Here is a 16349-nt window from a genome sequence, read left to right as displayed (position 1 = left end):
GGAAAAAAAAATCAAAATAAACAATACAAAAACAGAAAGTAGGAAATATTTTATTTAACGTGTCTGCTGTACTTGATGTAGTACACAGAAGTATTCATTCAATGATTATTATTATTTGACATCTCCAGGGAGTCCAAAGACTCTTCGAGGGAGGGCACCTGCTCTATAACTCTTTCTCCACCACTCAATCCACCAACTGACTGCAAAGCATCTACCACCGACCACCACCACTACTATTTCTGCAGACACTTACAAACATCCATGCCCACAGTGGGATTTGAACCCGCAGCCCTTTGGCTGGAGAATGGATATGCTAACCACTCGACCAGCCTGGCTGGCCAATGAAATGAAACTAATGAAATGAAAAATGTCCCTGTATAATGAAAAACATCTCCTCCGCAGCAGATACCATACTGCAAATATAAGAAAAATAAGTGCCTTTATTGCAACTCTAAATACAGTATGGAGATGATTAGAGACTATATGTGGCATCAGTTGGTGTAAATTGGAGACAACTAGAATGACAACAACTCTGCATAATGAAAAACAACTCTCCTCCCTCAGTCAGACACAATACTGTATACACAATACTTGATGTAACAGCCCAGCATAAACATATTAAAGCTAGGAAGTCTGTGAAATAATGCAGATATTTTCTATTCTATTCATTAAAAAATAAAATTCACATCATGATCTCCTAAATTGATATCATAACCCTCTAATGGGTCACAACCCACACTTTGGAAAATATTGGATTAGATGGCATATCAGCTTGTGTGTTGTTAGTGTATGCAAGGGAATTAACACCTTCTCTGAATAAGCTGTTTAAAGCTTCAGTTCTGGGAATGTGTCAGTGGAGCAGAAAGAGGACAATATTTCCACTGCATAAAGAAGGCTTCAAGAGAGAAGAAGAAAATTATATGCCAATCAGCATCGCAGGAGTGATGGATGAAGTGTTGCAGAAATTGGTAAAAGACATAATGCAGGACAGTGTGGATAGGAATGCGATACTTTATAAGAAGCAACCTGGTAATTTGCTTACTTTTTGTAATCAACTGATATTGGAGTTTGATAAAGGAAATGGCTACTCAGTGATTCTGCTGGACTTTGCAAAGACATTTGACAGGGTTCCACATGGAACTCTGTTGCATAAATTGGAGTAAATGGGGATAGATATGAAACTGATGATTTGAATTACAGAATGGTTGAAGGACAGATATCAAAGAGTGGGTTGTGATGGAGTTAAGTCCAGGAGAATAAAGGCAGGTGAATAATAGTATACCACCGAGCTCAGTACTTGGGTCCTCTGCTGTTTAATTTGTATATCAATGATATAGGAAATATTCAGTTGTTTGCTGATGATGGAAATCTGGGAAGAAGGATAGTTAGAAGATGATGTAGAGATCCTGCAGGATGACTTAAATGACTGGCAGTATAATCAAAGGTAAATGGTTGCCAGTTTATTGTTGCTAAATATAAGGTATGCACTTTTGGAAGACAAGATCTCAAGCAGTGTACTATACTGATGAGGCCACGCATAAATGTGGACAGGAAGTTGAAATTTAGAGGTGTTATTGCAGAGGTGGCCAAAACAGCAACTCAGATTATATTGATGTCAAAGAACACAATGACAAGCAGGGATAGGGATATAAGGCATATTTTTGCCTTATAAGATGTGCCTTTTTGTATACGTTAAATTTATCTGAAAATTAGGATGTATCCAATAAGCCGAATATGTCATATCAACCTATGTGTCTCATACATCAATGTGTTTTTTAGGTATGATCAGTTATGGTGCACCATCACTTGTCAGTAATGCGTAATCAGTTTGAATAATTTCACAGTCATTATTGATCACACATTTAAACTAGTAATCAATACATTATGTTTAATTTTTTTTATAACTGGATTATATTATATATTATATTGTATAATATATAATATAATAATATATAATATAATTATTGTTTAGTTTATATATATATATATATGTTTTTCAATGGAAACAACTCTACTGTGGAAATACAGAGAGGTATAAGACAGGGTGACACAATATCTCCAAAATTATTCACAGCATGCCTAGAAGTGCCTAAATGTGATGCATCCAATGTTCAGTACATCTTAAGGCAAAAAATTTGGTATTTCTCTTTATAAGGCCACATCTGGACTACTGCACACAGTACACACAGAGGTGGAGATGAGTAGATCTGGTCACCTGGATTCCATGAGGATGAAGAAGTAGTTAAGGGAATTCAGAGGCAAGTGACAAACACTGTGACACGTCTGTGGAATACTGCCTATGAAAATAGATATAAGGTCTGTGGACATTAAAAACTAGTTGATTGGTGAAAAGAGGGGGACATGATAAGTTTCCTCTTTTAATAACTTATCATGGCAGGATAAGTTATTAAAAGAGTTTTATAGGATTTGCACAGAAATATTTTTTCATACAATCCATGATTGTATGTACAGGATTCTATAAAGCACAGACATAGCTATACGATTGCATTTAAACATAATGTGATTGAGTATGCAAAAAAGAATGACAATGTGGCAGCAGAGCGGCACTTTGGGCCTCTGCCTACAGAAAAAATGGTACCAACTTGGAGGAAACAAGAGCAACAATCAGTGGAAGCAAATTCTAAAAACAAAATCGCTGTAGAATACCAGTAAAATGGTCAGAAATTGAAAATGAATTTAAAACTTGGATAATGAATCAAAGAAGATTAGGTTGTTGCTTATCTACAAAAACGATTATTCAACGAGCAAAATTATTGGAAAGAGAAATAAATATAATATATTTTAAAGGATTGCCATCATGCTGCTTTAGATTTATGAAGAGAAATGATTTATGCATGCAGGCAAAAACAATTTCACAGGTGTGTGAATGGGTAAAGAGTTCATGGAATGAAGTGAAACCTGAAATTATTATAAAATCTTTTCAAAAGTGTGGCATTAGTAATTCTCTTTCACTTCCTTTTCACTGATGAAGAATTACTTTCAGAAAATTCTGAAAGTGAATAAAGATTTAAAAAAGAAGATTAATGAAATTTATAAAAATTATTGTTTATGTTATATATATATATATATATATATATATATATATATATACAGGTAACCCTCGTATAATGTGGTACTTATACAATGCGGTTTCGATATAAGACGGTCTACAAACTGTAGACCGTCTTATATCGAATCTGAAACCCTCTATCTGAAAAAAAAAAAAAAGTTTTTTTTTTTTTTTCAGATAGAGGGCACCAAAATCAGGACTCTAGTCTTTGTGTTGTTGCTACAATTTTGTTAATGTACACCATGTTGTTTTAGTCTCGCGTATTGTGACAAACAGTGTTTTTGTGCTCTGAAGATGCTGGTTATAATACCAGCGAAATATCAGCATCAAGTTAATAAATTAATTATTTACTTAGTTTCTGTGTTCTATTATACCGTTAAAATAATAAACAACAGTATTTTTCCTATACTGACATATGGCTGTGAAACATGGATACTGAATGCAAAGGAAATTCAAAAATTAAGAACAACACAATTTAGTATTGAAAGAAGTATGCTTGGTATCACAAGATTGGATCACAAAAGGAATACCTGGATAAGAAATCAAACCAAAGTCTCTGACATCATAGGAAGAGTGAAACATCTGAAGTGGGAATGGGCTGGGCATATTGCTCTCAAAGACAAGATCAATGATGCATAAAAGAAGTACTGGATTGAATTCCACAAGAGGAAAAACAACCACGACGTTGACCTAAATCATGGTGGATTGATGATATCATCAGATTTGCAGGAGTGACATGGGAAAGGAGAGCCATGGACAGACAGTTTTGAAGTAATCTTGGCCTTCATGCAGCAGTGGATCAACAATGGCTGATAATGATGATGATGATATATATGGTAGATTTTTTAATGATTCATTTTTTAAGAATTTTTAGCTAATAAATTAAAATTTCAATACATGTATTGAAATTTTAAATAAAAGACATTAATAAGACTATTACACTTTTTTTATATAATGTTCGTCAAGTTGCTTTATTTTGTCGTCCTACACAATTAAAAATTAATAACTTAATTATTAAGTTATTAATTATAATTAATTAATTATGTATAAATAAAATTAATTTTATTTATACATAAATAAAAGATATTAATATTTACATGAAAAATTTGATGCACAATTTTTTTCCAAAAATTCGACATGAAAAGTGTGATGCATCCAATACAACGCCCAATACAATGATGCATCTTATAAAGCAAAAACGTGGTATTTCCCTTTATAAGGCCACATCTGGACTACTGCACACAGATCTGGTCACCTAAATTCTATGAAGATGAAGAAGTAGTTAACTGAATTCAGAGGTAGGTGACAAACACTGTGACAGGTCTGTGGAATACTACCTATGAAAATAGATATAAAGTCTGTGGACATTAAAAACTAGTTGATTGACGAAAAGAGGGGGACATGATAAGTTCCCTCTTTTAATAACTTATCATGGCAAGATAAGTTATTAAAAGAGTTTTATAGGATTGGCACTGAAATCTTTTTTCAGCACATGTCAGAAAGGCAGAGAACAAAGAGTCACACATTGAAATTGTATAAGAGTGTGGTTAGCAAGCATGTTTTGAATAGGTTTTTTTATTTGGAGTATTGTGAATCGATGGAGTGGGATGTGAAAGATGGTTTTGAATGCTTTGTCAGCATTCAAATGTAGAAATTATAGCATCACAGGAGACATATTATTCACAGAATACCTACTGTACTTTTCCTTGAACTCATTCAGTGGAAGACAACTGGAAGACAACCATATGCAATTCTACCAGCAAGATTCCTCCTATTCACAAGAATAAAGAATAATAAGTTTTATTGTTGCAAATATTTCAGCCAGAAATATTCCTTATTCATGTAAATATATGTGTATAATTATCTTTACTATATCCTAAGTGCCATTTAAGATCAACTAAGATCCCTCTTGTTTTGGCTATCCTTCAAACTTCAGTAAACTATTAGAGTGTTAAATGTATTAATTTATGGAAGAAGTTAAAGATTTCCTTATACTATGAGGGGATAGGTCTAGAAAGTTCTGATAAACACCTAGAACAAACTGATATTAAACCAACTGATATAACCACAAGAAAGAATATAATAGTAGTAGAGTTACGAACGTAACTTATGTTCTTATATCTGCATAGTGGTTATATCAGTTGCTTTACCATCATTTTTTCTAGGTGTTTATCAGAATCCCCCCCTCTTAGTTCTGCTATTATTAATGAAAAGAATGTTAGTTCTAAAATTTTGTAGCAGTTTTAGCCCAGAATGCTGTACTGTTCATGAACAATATCAGCTCTTAGACCATTGTAATCATTTATTCCAGATGTAGATTAAAAACCCAGATTATAGCAGAGACGGTCCATGTCTATGGTCTGTCTATACTATTTCATGAATTTTTGAGGCTGCATTACTTAAATAGCAGAATTTTAATACTGAAGCCCTAAAGCTCCATGCATCAAAGATACTTGATAGAAATACTTGATACAAAGATACTTGAAGGAATTTCTTTTTAACTTCTTGGTATTGGCTGGATCAAAACATTTGCACCGGTTTACTATGCAATTGTTTTTCTTCAACCTCTGTAGCTGAGCAAGGAAGATGGTTTTAAGTGCTATAGCTTTAGAAGAAAAAGACAGTTTTGTCCAGGTTTTTTCTAAGGTTTCATATCTTTGTGAATAAGTTCTTGAACTGGGTAATATTGGCCAAGTAGAAGAAGGAATTCCAACCTTGGTGAGAAGTTCTCTCTCTCTCTCTCTTAGGGATTAGTCCAAACTTCTTATCCCAAAGGGGCTAAGAAGCATATTGCCCATTCCAATTTGCTGGAGGATGTGGATCTGAAAGGGATACCAGACATCATATACTTGTGTATGATCACTGATAGTACAAGATCACCATTGACTACTTTTCATATTAACTAGGCAGAGTAGATTATGTAGCAGAAATGAATTAAATTCTACTGCCCAGCCTAGAACTTCATATACCTGTATGCTTTTGATTTTCTGTCTCATTTCTATTCTTATATTGTTGCTGATAATGCAAAAAAAGATCTTGTAGATAGCATTAGATAGGAAATTGGCTGCCAGCTGTTGAGTAAAGTATGATCTCTATAAGATTTTTGAATGATGATGACTTGCTACAGATTCATTAGTATGTGACCTCTAGAGAGAAAATAATTAAAAAAAGAATTAAAGAGTATAGCTATAATGGGAAGAATAAAATCCTAGGCCCACAATAAATTTCTATCTCTAGACTGTCAGGTTCCATAGATTCTCTTGTGTGGCATTCTTTATAGGCTATACTAACTTCAGATGCTATGATGGATCTGTCAGGTCCATCTTGGATATGAACATGAATGGTATTAATGTTCCAAGAGTTATTACAATTCTCATGATATTATTTTTTTCCAAACAGATATTCATAGTATTTTCAAAAGAATTCAAGGATGCCCTTTGTGATAGATGGCTTCATCCTCCACACAGAATTGGGTGATAATCCTTTCTTTGTGGAATTTGGTGAACTTTCTAATGATGAAATTAGCTGAAGAGCTATCTGCTCGGTGCTGCTGTGTTCTTATTTTAAAATTACTTCCTTCCACTTGTTTCTGCTTTTCCGGTCCTGTCTCTACATTTCTATACCATTGTGTTGGTTTTTTATAATTTAGCTTTTCACATGTCTTTTAAGAAAGTATGTTCATTTCCGCATTCATTCATATTCTGTTTTACTACTTCTTTTGAATTTTGGCCGTGTACAGATTCATTGATATGTGACCTGTAGAGAGAATAGCTAGAATGTGAAGAATAAAATCCATATCAGAGGATATGGATTTTTGTTGAAAAGATTGCGGAAATCTTGTGGAGGTCTCCATGATTCTGAACTGATTTCTACCTGTTCCATCTGGTGAAAATTAATTAAGGCTGTATTTTGATCTAACATGTCGATATCAAGATGTATTATCTGAATAACTCTATTTATAAAAGAAAACAATATCTCAAGATTCATTCCCAGGAATCAAGACCCCATAGAATCAAACACTCATCTAGGAGGTCCTTTTGTCATTCACACAGCTGATCACACTACACTTTAAACACACTCAAATTCTCTGCAGACAATATATTCTCAGGCAAGTCATTCCAATCATTCACAACTTCTTAAGTATTCTACAATTGAGCAGGTTCTTCTTTTAGTAGCAGAAACTTTCCTTCCACTCTCTTCTGTTCTAAGCCTTCTCTTTCAAGGTTGTGTACCTGTCTCCATTCAGCATGTCATCTAGCATTGTTTTTCTTACTCTTCCTCTGGGTCTTTTTCCATCAATAGATGGAAAAAGACCCAGAGGAAGATGCCTTCGATGGCATCTCTGATGATTCCATTCCCTCTCAGAGTGTCTGATCCAGTTTCTCTTGCTTCTTTTTATCCTCCTTAACATACTTCTTTCTTCTTCTACTCTTTTTAAAACCTCTTCATTAGTTATTTTATCTATCCATTTGATTTTTTCCATCCTTCTTCAAATCCACATCTCAAAGCTTTCCAAAATCTTAATTTCTTCTTTCTTCAATATCCAAGTTTCAGCTGCATAGAGGGCAACACTCCACACATAACATTTTATTAGTCTTTTCTTTAAATTTTTATCAATTTTACTTCTGAATAAATTCCATTTTCTATTAAATGGAAATTTGACTTCGTAAAATCTGATAAGAATAGCGATGGGCATCTCTTCCCATCGCTATTCTTGCTTTTATGTCACTTTTACATCTTCCATCACTACTAATAGCACCTCCTAGATATTTAAAGGTCTTTACTCGATTCAATTTTTCCCCATTTATTCAGATATCTATATTTGCCTCTTTCCTTGCCATTTTCATTACCTTTTGTTTTTCTGATGTTAATTTTCATTCCATAATTGATACAGGATTCCAGTAATCTGTTCAACGGGTGTTGTAGTCCTGTTTCAGTATTTGATAACAATGCCTTGTCATCTGTGTATCATATTGCAAATATCTGTCTACTTCCAATCTTTATTCCTTCTTCCGAATTCTCCAGTGCTTCTTTAAACATTGCTTCAGAATACATGTTAAACAAAACTGGTGACAGAGAACAGCCTTGTCTTACTTCTCCTCCAATGATACCTGGTTCTGTTGTACCATATATGTCTTTCACCATGGCAGTTTGTCCCATATATAGTGAAATAATTAGCCTTCTGTCTTTCCAATCTATACCAATCTTTTCCATTACTTCCACCATCTTATCCCATTTTACGAAGTCAAAAGCTTTTTAAAAATCTATATAACAGATATTAACTTCTTTATTCACTTCAAGACTTCTTTCACTTCTATTCTTACAGTCCAATCTCATCTCTTGTTCCCCTACCCTTTCTGAAACCAAACTGATCTTCTCCAAGAAATTCTTTCACTTTAGATGCAATTCTTCGTGTTAAGATTCTCATAAGTATTTTTGATGTATGGGAAATGAGGCTTATTGTTCTAAAATCCTTGCAGTTCACTGTATTACTTTTCTTTGGTATAGGTATAAATATTAAGGTCATAAAATCTTTTGGTAGTTCTCCTTTGTTATAAATTAAATTTATTATTTTGGTTATTTCTTCAGTTTCTTTCTTCTGAAGTTGTTTCAGGAATTTTTCAGGTATTTCATCTATTCCTTCTGCCTTTCCACATTTTAGTTCTTTAATGGCCATTCCTAATTTTCAGCTCCTTCAAAATCTCTGGGCCTAGATCATCTTCATTTACCTTCTTTATATCTTCTAATGGCAACTCATTTGGTCTATTTTCCTTGTCACAACTATGCATGCAAAAAGCCTGATTGTCATCACTCTCCCCCCCCCCCCTGCTCACACCCTCCTTATACAGCTTCCAGGGATGTCCTCTGATTCTCCCCCTGATCTCCTACCATTTTCTTTAAAACTTCTCCAACATTGATCCTGTAACAACCCCTTACTAACTCGTAGGTCTCTGTCATATCATCCCTTTTCCTTCTATCCACTAGATTGTAAATTGTATCTTCTCAACCTTTCCTTATATTCAATATTCCAGAGATTAGAAACTACCCTAGTAAGTTGTCTCTGGACCCTTTCCAACACCTCTTCATACTTTTGAAAACCAGGTAGCCTGGTAAGCCTTATATAATGGAACAAGAATCTCCTTACTTCTACACCTCAGTGTCCTTTGCATCATTCCCAGAATTCTTTGTGTTGTCCTTACAGTTTTGGCAATGTGTCCCCTAAATTTCAGCTCCTTATCCACTATCACCACAAGATCTCTTATTTCCTCCACCTTCAACAATATATCTCCACCAAGCATAATTCTACATCCCATCTTTGTTTCCCAAATTTTAAAACCTTACATTTTGCAACATTGAACTTGCATCCCCATTTCCACGCCCATTCACTCTATTTATTCAAGTCTTCTTTGTAAGGCCACATATTTATTCAAGTCTTCTTTGTAAGGCCACAACATCTTTACTCTTCATATATCATCTCAACTTTGCATCATCTGCAAGCAACTGAATATCCCCATTCACATTTTTGCCAATATCATTAACATACATGTTAAACAGCAATGGCCCTGAAACAGATCCCATGAGGCACACCACTAGTGACTTTCCTCTTCCTGGATATTGCTCCCCCCCATACACAACTTGCTGATACTTATCAGATAGCCAGTTTCCGATCCAATGCACTTATCTAACATCTAACCCCATCTACTTTAGTGTGACTATCAACCTATCCTGTGGTAATCTATCAAAAGCCTTTGCGAAATCTAAGTATACTACTGTGTATCCCTCTCCTCTGTCCAAGGAAGCCGTCACCTTATTGTAATAAGTAAGTAGATTACTAAAACATGACCTCCCTTAATGTAAGCTCAAGCCTGGAGATTAGTCTTGTGGATCCTTGTTGGCTAGTTGAGTATTGTCAGGCATATTTTTAACTATGTATGTACACTAGTGCCAGTCTGGTTTAGTATATCTGCTCTCTAGCCAAAAGCCTGCAAGTTCAAATCCTGCAGTGTCATGGATGTTTGTGATTATTTTCCCCCTTCATACACTCATTCTAAATACTCTAATAAATACTCTCTCAAGATGCAATGGTTCACCACGAGAGAAGTATACCAAAAACCTCCCATAATGGGAGAGACCTTTACCCAGGGAATATATAGGCCTATAACAAAAATAAAAAAAAATGCACTAGTGTCCAAAATAGTGTTCATTCAAAGGATAAACACTATTTCTGAAGATTAAACCATAAATTCGTATGAATCAGCTTGTGGCAATTTGTATAACTGAATTTTAAGTAAAAAGTTGGTACACATTCAGATTTTTGAATTGTGCACAAAGGGATCATGTGATAGTGTCTTCCCAACGTGAAATCTTCTAGATGATTTCACGTGGGGAAGAATTATTGGAAAGCTTGAAGAAGGCTGCAGAATTACTGATATTGCCAGAGAGATTGGAATGCCACATAGCATTATATCCAGGCTGGGTAGTGTTTCAATCCAATGGAATGTTTTCAGACATTTGCTAAGAGATCACCCTCACTCTACCATAGAGCATGAAGACAGATTTTTGGTCATAACAGCAAATGGAATCATGGGCTGGGGACGTATTATGCTTAATGGATACACCAATCTGAAAACAGGAACTATGACTGGTGAACGATATTGCAATGAACTTCTTCACTGTCATGTTTGATTGTTCTGTGGTACTATAGGCAAAGAATTCATTTTTATGGATGACAGTACCACACACACATGGTACATGAGCAGTGGAAATACTTATGTAGAATGAGGATAATTGAATCCAGTGACCACCCACTCCCCAGATCTCACTCCCATGAAACACATTTGGGACACAATAGAGAGATACATTGCTGCTTGAAATTCCATTTCAGAAAACAAACAAGGCCTTATCCTTACTCTGAAGAAGGATTGGGTCAGTTTTGTCTCAAGAACTCCTGAATCACTTGCTGTTAAGCATGGCATGACATTGTTAGAACTGCAGTGCAGTTCAGGGTAGACATATTCTATACTGAATGTCTCTCCACATGGTTTTTCTATATGCATTATACATAAATTCTTTAACTTTATTCTTAAGAAATTTGTAACTTTTCCCAAAAACATATTGCAATTTACTTTGTATGAAACTTATAATACATTTTTAATGTAATATAATTTATTACTATTCTGTCAATAAATTTATGTCCACATTTGGTGTAGTCATGAAAATATTTTCATATACAGGTAAAAATGTAGTTCATCTAATTTTTGGACATCAGTGTAGTTTTCCACTTCCTGAGTCATTTAGTATATTGTCTAATATGGGATTTTCAATGCAATTCCAGTCTCCAACAGCTGTGAGGTAGCACGCTGTATAAGTATGGCTGCAACAGATATTGCATTCATACTAGAAGACAAAGATTCTTCCAGATATTGCAGGCATATCTGTAAGAATCTTTGTCTAACTGTTCCACTGAATGGAGCATATCGAGCATATTAAGTGCATATCAAACTTCCTTTGTAGTCCTGTTGAGTGTCTTTTGGTATTCTGAGGCTTGCCTTCTGCGGTATTGGTGCCTGGCTCTGTTTTTTTCAAGGATCGGGTTTTTAATCTCATTTGGAAGTCTGTCAGAGTTTGTGCATGCCACATCCGTGATAGCAGCTGTTGCTGTTATATGCTTTTCTAGGCTTGAAATTCTTCAAATTTTTCCTCTGAGTCAATGACTGGAACTGGACCAGCTAATTCGTTTAGAGTGGCCATTACTTTTGTCTAGTTGACACTTGGAATGCGATCTGGGTTATTTTTATTTTGTGTGCCCAATTAGAGTAAAACTGGGTTGTGCTCAAAATTCCCCTCCATAAAATAAACAAGGCCTTATCCTTGCTCTGCACTTCAATGATAATTTTTTCATATACAGATAAAAATGTAGTTCATCCTTAGCTTGTGGACATCGGTGTAGCTTTTCATTCTGGAGTCACCTAGTATTTTGTCTAATATGGGGTCTCCAACAGCTGTGACTTAGGCAGCATATAAGTATGCTTGTAATATCGAACTTTTAATTAATGCCTATTAATTAAGTCAAACTTTTTCTCAGGCCATAAAAGCACAACAGTAGATGGAACCATAACCTTGACATAATTTTGGAAAGGTTTTAATATCAGAAATGCTGTTGAAAATATATGACTATATTGGTGAATCATAGCTTGAAGTAACTGCTAGCAATATGAAAGCTGTGTGACTATGTTTTATTGCATTATGGGAATGATTTCACTAGTTTTGAATTGCAAATTAAAGCAGTTTCTGAAACATTGTGCAGTTTGGGAGTGATCTTAGATTTGAGACTTTGGATTCAGACAATGTTTGCAAACGCATCGACTTGCATTCAAATAGCTAGATGATGAAACTCTCATGGCGGTGGATCAACAGTGCCTATATGAAAATAAAAAGATAAATTAGATGAATCTGTCTCTGAAGCACCTACAAAAAAAAAAAAAAAAAAAAAATTGCATTAAATGTGCATTTGACTTTTACTGGAAAAGTAGATGATGCTTCTGATTTTCTTATGTACTCCAGTCTAAAACTGAACAAAGCATTAATATTTTTTGAGCATGTTTTTCAAGCATCACAAAATTCTATTTGATGTTACAAATATATGCATGTGGAGAATATGAAGAAGAAACCTGTGCATACTAAATTGTTTAAATACTATTTTTGCAAATAAAACTTGTGTTCAGTTATCAACAGTAAAAATCTTTAGTAATTTTCATTTTGTTTTAAACCTTTTTAATTTTTCTGTACACATTAATTAGCATTTCTGGTGAGCTTGCAGTAATCAAATGATGCCTGATTATTTTTTTCACTAGTACTGTAATTGCCTGTTTGGAACACCTTACACCATAACATATTATAATAATAATGTTTTTTAAACTGCCATTTTGCATAGTAAGGAAATTTTTCGGCACCTAATAAACGCTATACAAGGTCTTTTATTGAGCCCAGGGACTCATGATAAACTAATAATAAATAATAATAATAAAAAATGATAATGATAATAAATAATAATAATAATCATATTTCAATAATTACCTGGAATTTTTTTCATTTGCCATAGAGGATATTGAACCAGATGACAGAGAAGCAAGTGAAAATCCCAGATTAGGTATGTAACTTTTCATGAATAATTTACTTATTACTATCTAAAATCATACTGAATTTCTGTAATAAATAATCATATTTTATCATTCTATACTCTGAATGATCCATTAGAAAACAAAGAAAAATTTTTTATTTGTTATAAGCGATGGGTTTTATTTAAATGAGTAAGGATGTGTGCATAATGTTAAAAAGGCTATTGCAAAACAAGTAAACTTGGGGGGGGGGCAGAACTAAAGTTGTGGAGGGATAAGAATGGCCCTGAAATAAGATATTATTATTATTATGATGATTATTATTGTACATGCACCTCCATTGAATCCGAAGACTCATCGCAGGAGGCCCAAACTATGCACACAATCTGTTATACCTCTCCTTAAACCCATTAACAGACAAAGTCCTAACAACTGACTCTGGCAACATATTCTATTCATTCACAACTCTCCAAGTGAAAAATATATCATTATTATTACTTGACACCTCCAAGCAGTCCAAGTACTCATTGCAGGAGGGCACCTGCTCTACAACTCTGTCTTCATCATTCAATCACCAACTGATTGCAACCACACCAATGCCATCTACAACCGACCACTACTTGTATTTCCACAGATAATCAGAGACATCCATGTCCACGGCAGGATTCGAACCCGCAGCCTTTTGGCTGGAGAGCGGATATGCTGTCAACTCGGCCAGCTGGGCCATATAGTCCTCACACCCCTACTAACCACACTTTTAATCAACTTCCTCTTGTTCTCTCCCCTCTTCCCTTACATCAGTCCTATAAAATTCTTTAAGTAACTTAAATGTTTCTATCATATCTCCTCTTTTTCACCTATTAACCAACTTCTGCAGCCCACACATCCTCAATCTATCCTCAAAGGGAATGTTCCACAGACCAATCACCATCTAGGTTGCTTACCTCAGAATCCTCTCCACCACTTCCCAAAAAACTGAGGTGGACCAGACTTGTGCACAGTAATTCATATGTGGACATATCAAGGCCTTATGAAGAGGAATAACAACTTCATTATCTCTGCTTGTTAGTGTGTTCTTCAATAGCCAAGTAATATTATGAGCTACTTTAGCAGCCTTAACAATATGTCCTGTAAACTTCAACTTTCTGTCTACCACCACCCCTAAATCCCCAGCTTCATCTATTTTCTGGAGTATAGTTCCATTAATGTGGTACATAGCTTGTAATCTATTTATCCCAAAATGGATAACTTTACATTTCTGCACATTAAACTAACACCCATTATTTTTCAAAACCCCATACTGATAGCTATTTAAACCATCCTGCAAGCCCTCCATATCCCCTTTATTAACTAGTGCTCTGCCTAATTTTGCAACATCAACAAAACAACTGAATATTTCCTTTCAGGTTATTTTATATCATTTATATACAATAATAAATTTAGTTTAATCCTTTATCCAAGTGTGAGCAAACAAAGTTTGTGCCTGAAAATATCTTCGGGACTGAGGCAAGGTGGTGTATCTGTTGGCAACTCGTAGCAAAGGTGGACCAAGCTCTCATCACTCCTTGTTTCAGTATCTCCCACCATGCAAAGCACATCTCCTTTCGGACATGTATAATGCTGTGCATTGAGGGAAGGGCCACTAACCAGACTGGTTTCGACCTTTATTGAAGTCTCGTCAGTGGGAGGCAGACCCAGAAGTAGTGACACTAAAGCAGAAGCAATGAGAGGTCATATTTACCTATACGAGTTGCCAACCGGTGTACCACCTTATTATTAAATTACTCTGGATTTAGAGAAAGATGTTGGAAGTTTATTTTGCACTTGGTTAGACTATAATAAATTTAGTTTAATCCTTTATCCAAGTGTGAGCAGCTTGGTCCAGCTTTGCTACGAGTTGCCAACAGATGCACCACCTTGCCTCAGTCCTGAAGATATTTTCAGGTGCAAACTTTGTTTCCTCTACGCATTTTTGAAAATTATGGAAACAACTACCGTGTTTGAATAAAAACTTTAGTTTAATATAAATAAAATCTACAATTCAACGTTTCGACCTTTATGTCAAGGTCATCTTCTGGAGCGTACAAATATACACAAGAAACAAGCTATACTACAATCAAACTGGTTCGTTAAAGATACTGACCAACTGCTACCACAATTGTTGGCCTGACCTCTGGTGAAAAAAAAAAAAAAAAAAAAAAATACAAATTAAAAATAAAAAATTATACATCAATGCTAGAGTCCTATTATTTGTGTTGTCTACTATATATATATATTAACATTATTCCAGCCAGTTGGAGTGGAATGGTTTCTAATACTAGCGGATTGGCTAGAGTCCTGACTCATGTTGAATCTTTCATATTAGGTTGGCTGAATATGTGCCATCCAGATCCTTGTAATTTTCATACCATCTTTGTTATTGATATTTGGGTGGTTTATCAGGATTTCGCTGGATTCGTTAAATTTTCTTTCGTACCAGGTTTTTGTGCGGTGTAAGGAGCAGGTGCTTTTCTAGTTGATTTGGTGTAAGGTGTTAAGTACGTGGTCTGAGAGGCCTGCTTCACCATAATGGTTATATTTAATGTGTCTAATGTGTTCTTTCTTGCGTATAAGGATTGTCCGTCCTGTTTCACCAATATACGGTAAGTTACAGGTGCAGCGGATGCAATAGACTCCAGGATGTGCTAATGGGAGGAGAGGATCCTTAGAGGCGCTGAATATGGTTTTAAGTTTAGTGGGTGGTTTAAAGGTGGCATTGAGGTTATAATGTTGTAGGATTCTGTTGATTTTTTCTGATAACCCTTTAATGTATGGGATGGCTATGGTTTTACTGTAATCTAGATTCGTTTTTGTTGTGGTTTTATAGAGTATTTTATTGACAGTAATTTTGTTATAGCCATTATTTATGAATGTGTCACTAATGATTTTTAGATCTTGTTTCAGGGTTTGCTGGTTGGAGCAAATAGTTGTGGCTCTGTTTTTAAGCGTGTTAATGACTCCATATTTTTGTGCTGGGTGGTGGTATGAATTTGAATATGAATACCGACACACACGGGCCAATACATACATGCGAATTCATACCACCACACAGCACAAAAATATGGAGTCATTAACAAAAAGTGACAAAAAGCCACACTATATGCTAATTAAAAACATCTCAA

At 34.9% G+C, this 16349-nt stretch overlaps 1 protein-coding gene across 1 annotated transcript in view; it reads left to right on the top strand.

Annotated features, from left to right (window-relative positions):
- Positions 1-16349, top strand: part of LOC150108907 (muscle calcium channel subunit alpha-1-like) — a 1617925-nt gene that overhangs the window by 460484 nt on the left and 1141092 nt on the right. The window contains exon 11 of the mRNA XM_090414483.1: positions 13173-13220. Within this exon, the coding sequence (XP_090270609.1) occupies positions 13173-13220 (48 nt within the window). The remainder of the gene's footprint in view (positions 1-13172; positions 13221-16349) is intronic.

This window comes from Typopeltis vanoorti, chromosome 2, assembly GCF_054136105.1.
Source record: "Typopeltis vanoorti isolate ZY-2024b chromosome 2, IOZ_Tvanoo_1.0, whole genome shotgun sequence".
NCBI classification, from domain to species: Eukaryota; Metazoa; Arthropoda; class Arachnida; order Uropygi; family Thelyphonidae; genus Typopeltis; species Typopeltis vanoorti.
Note: the sequence above shows the minus strand (reverse complement) of the source record. Positions and strands in the feature narration are given on the sequence as shown.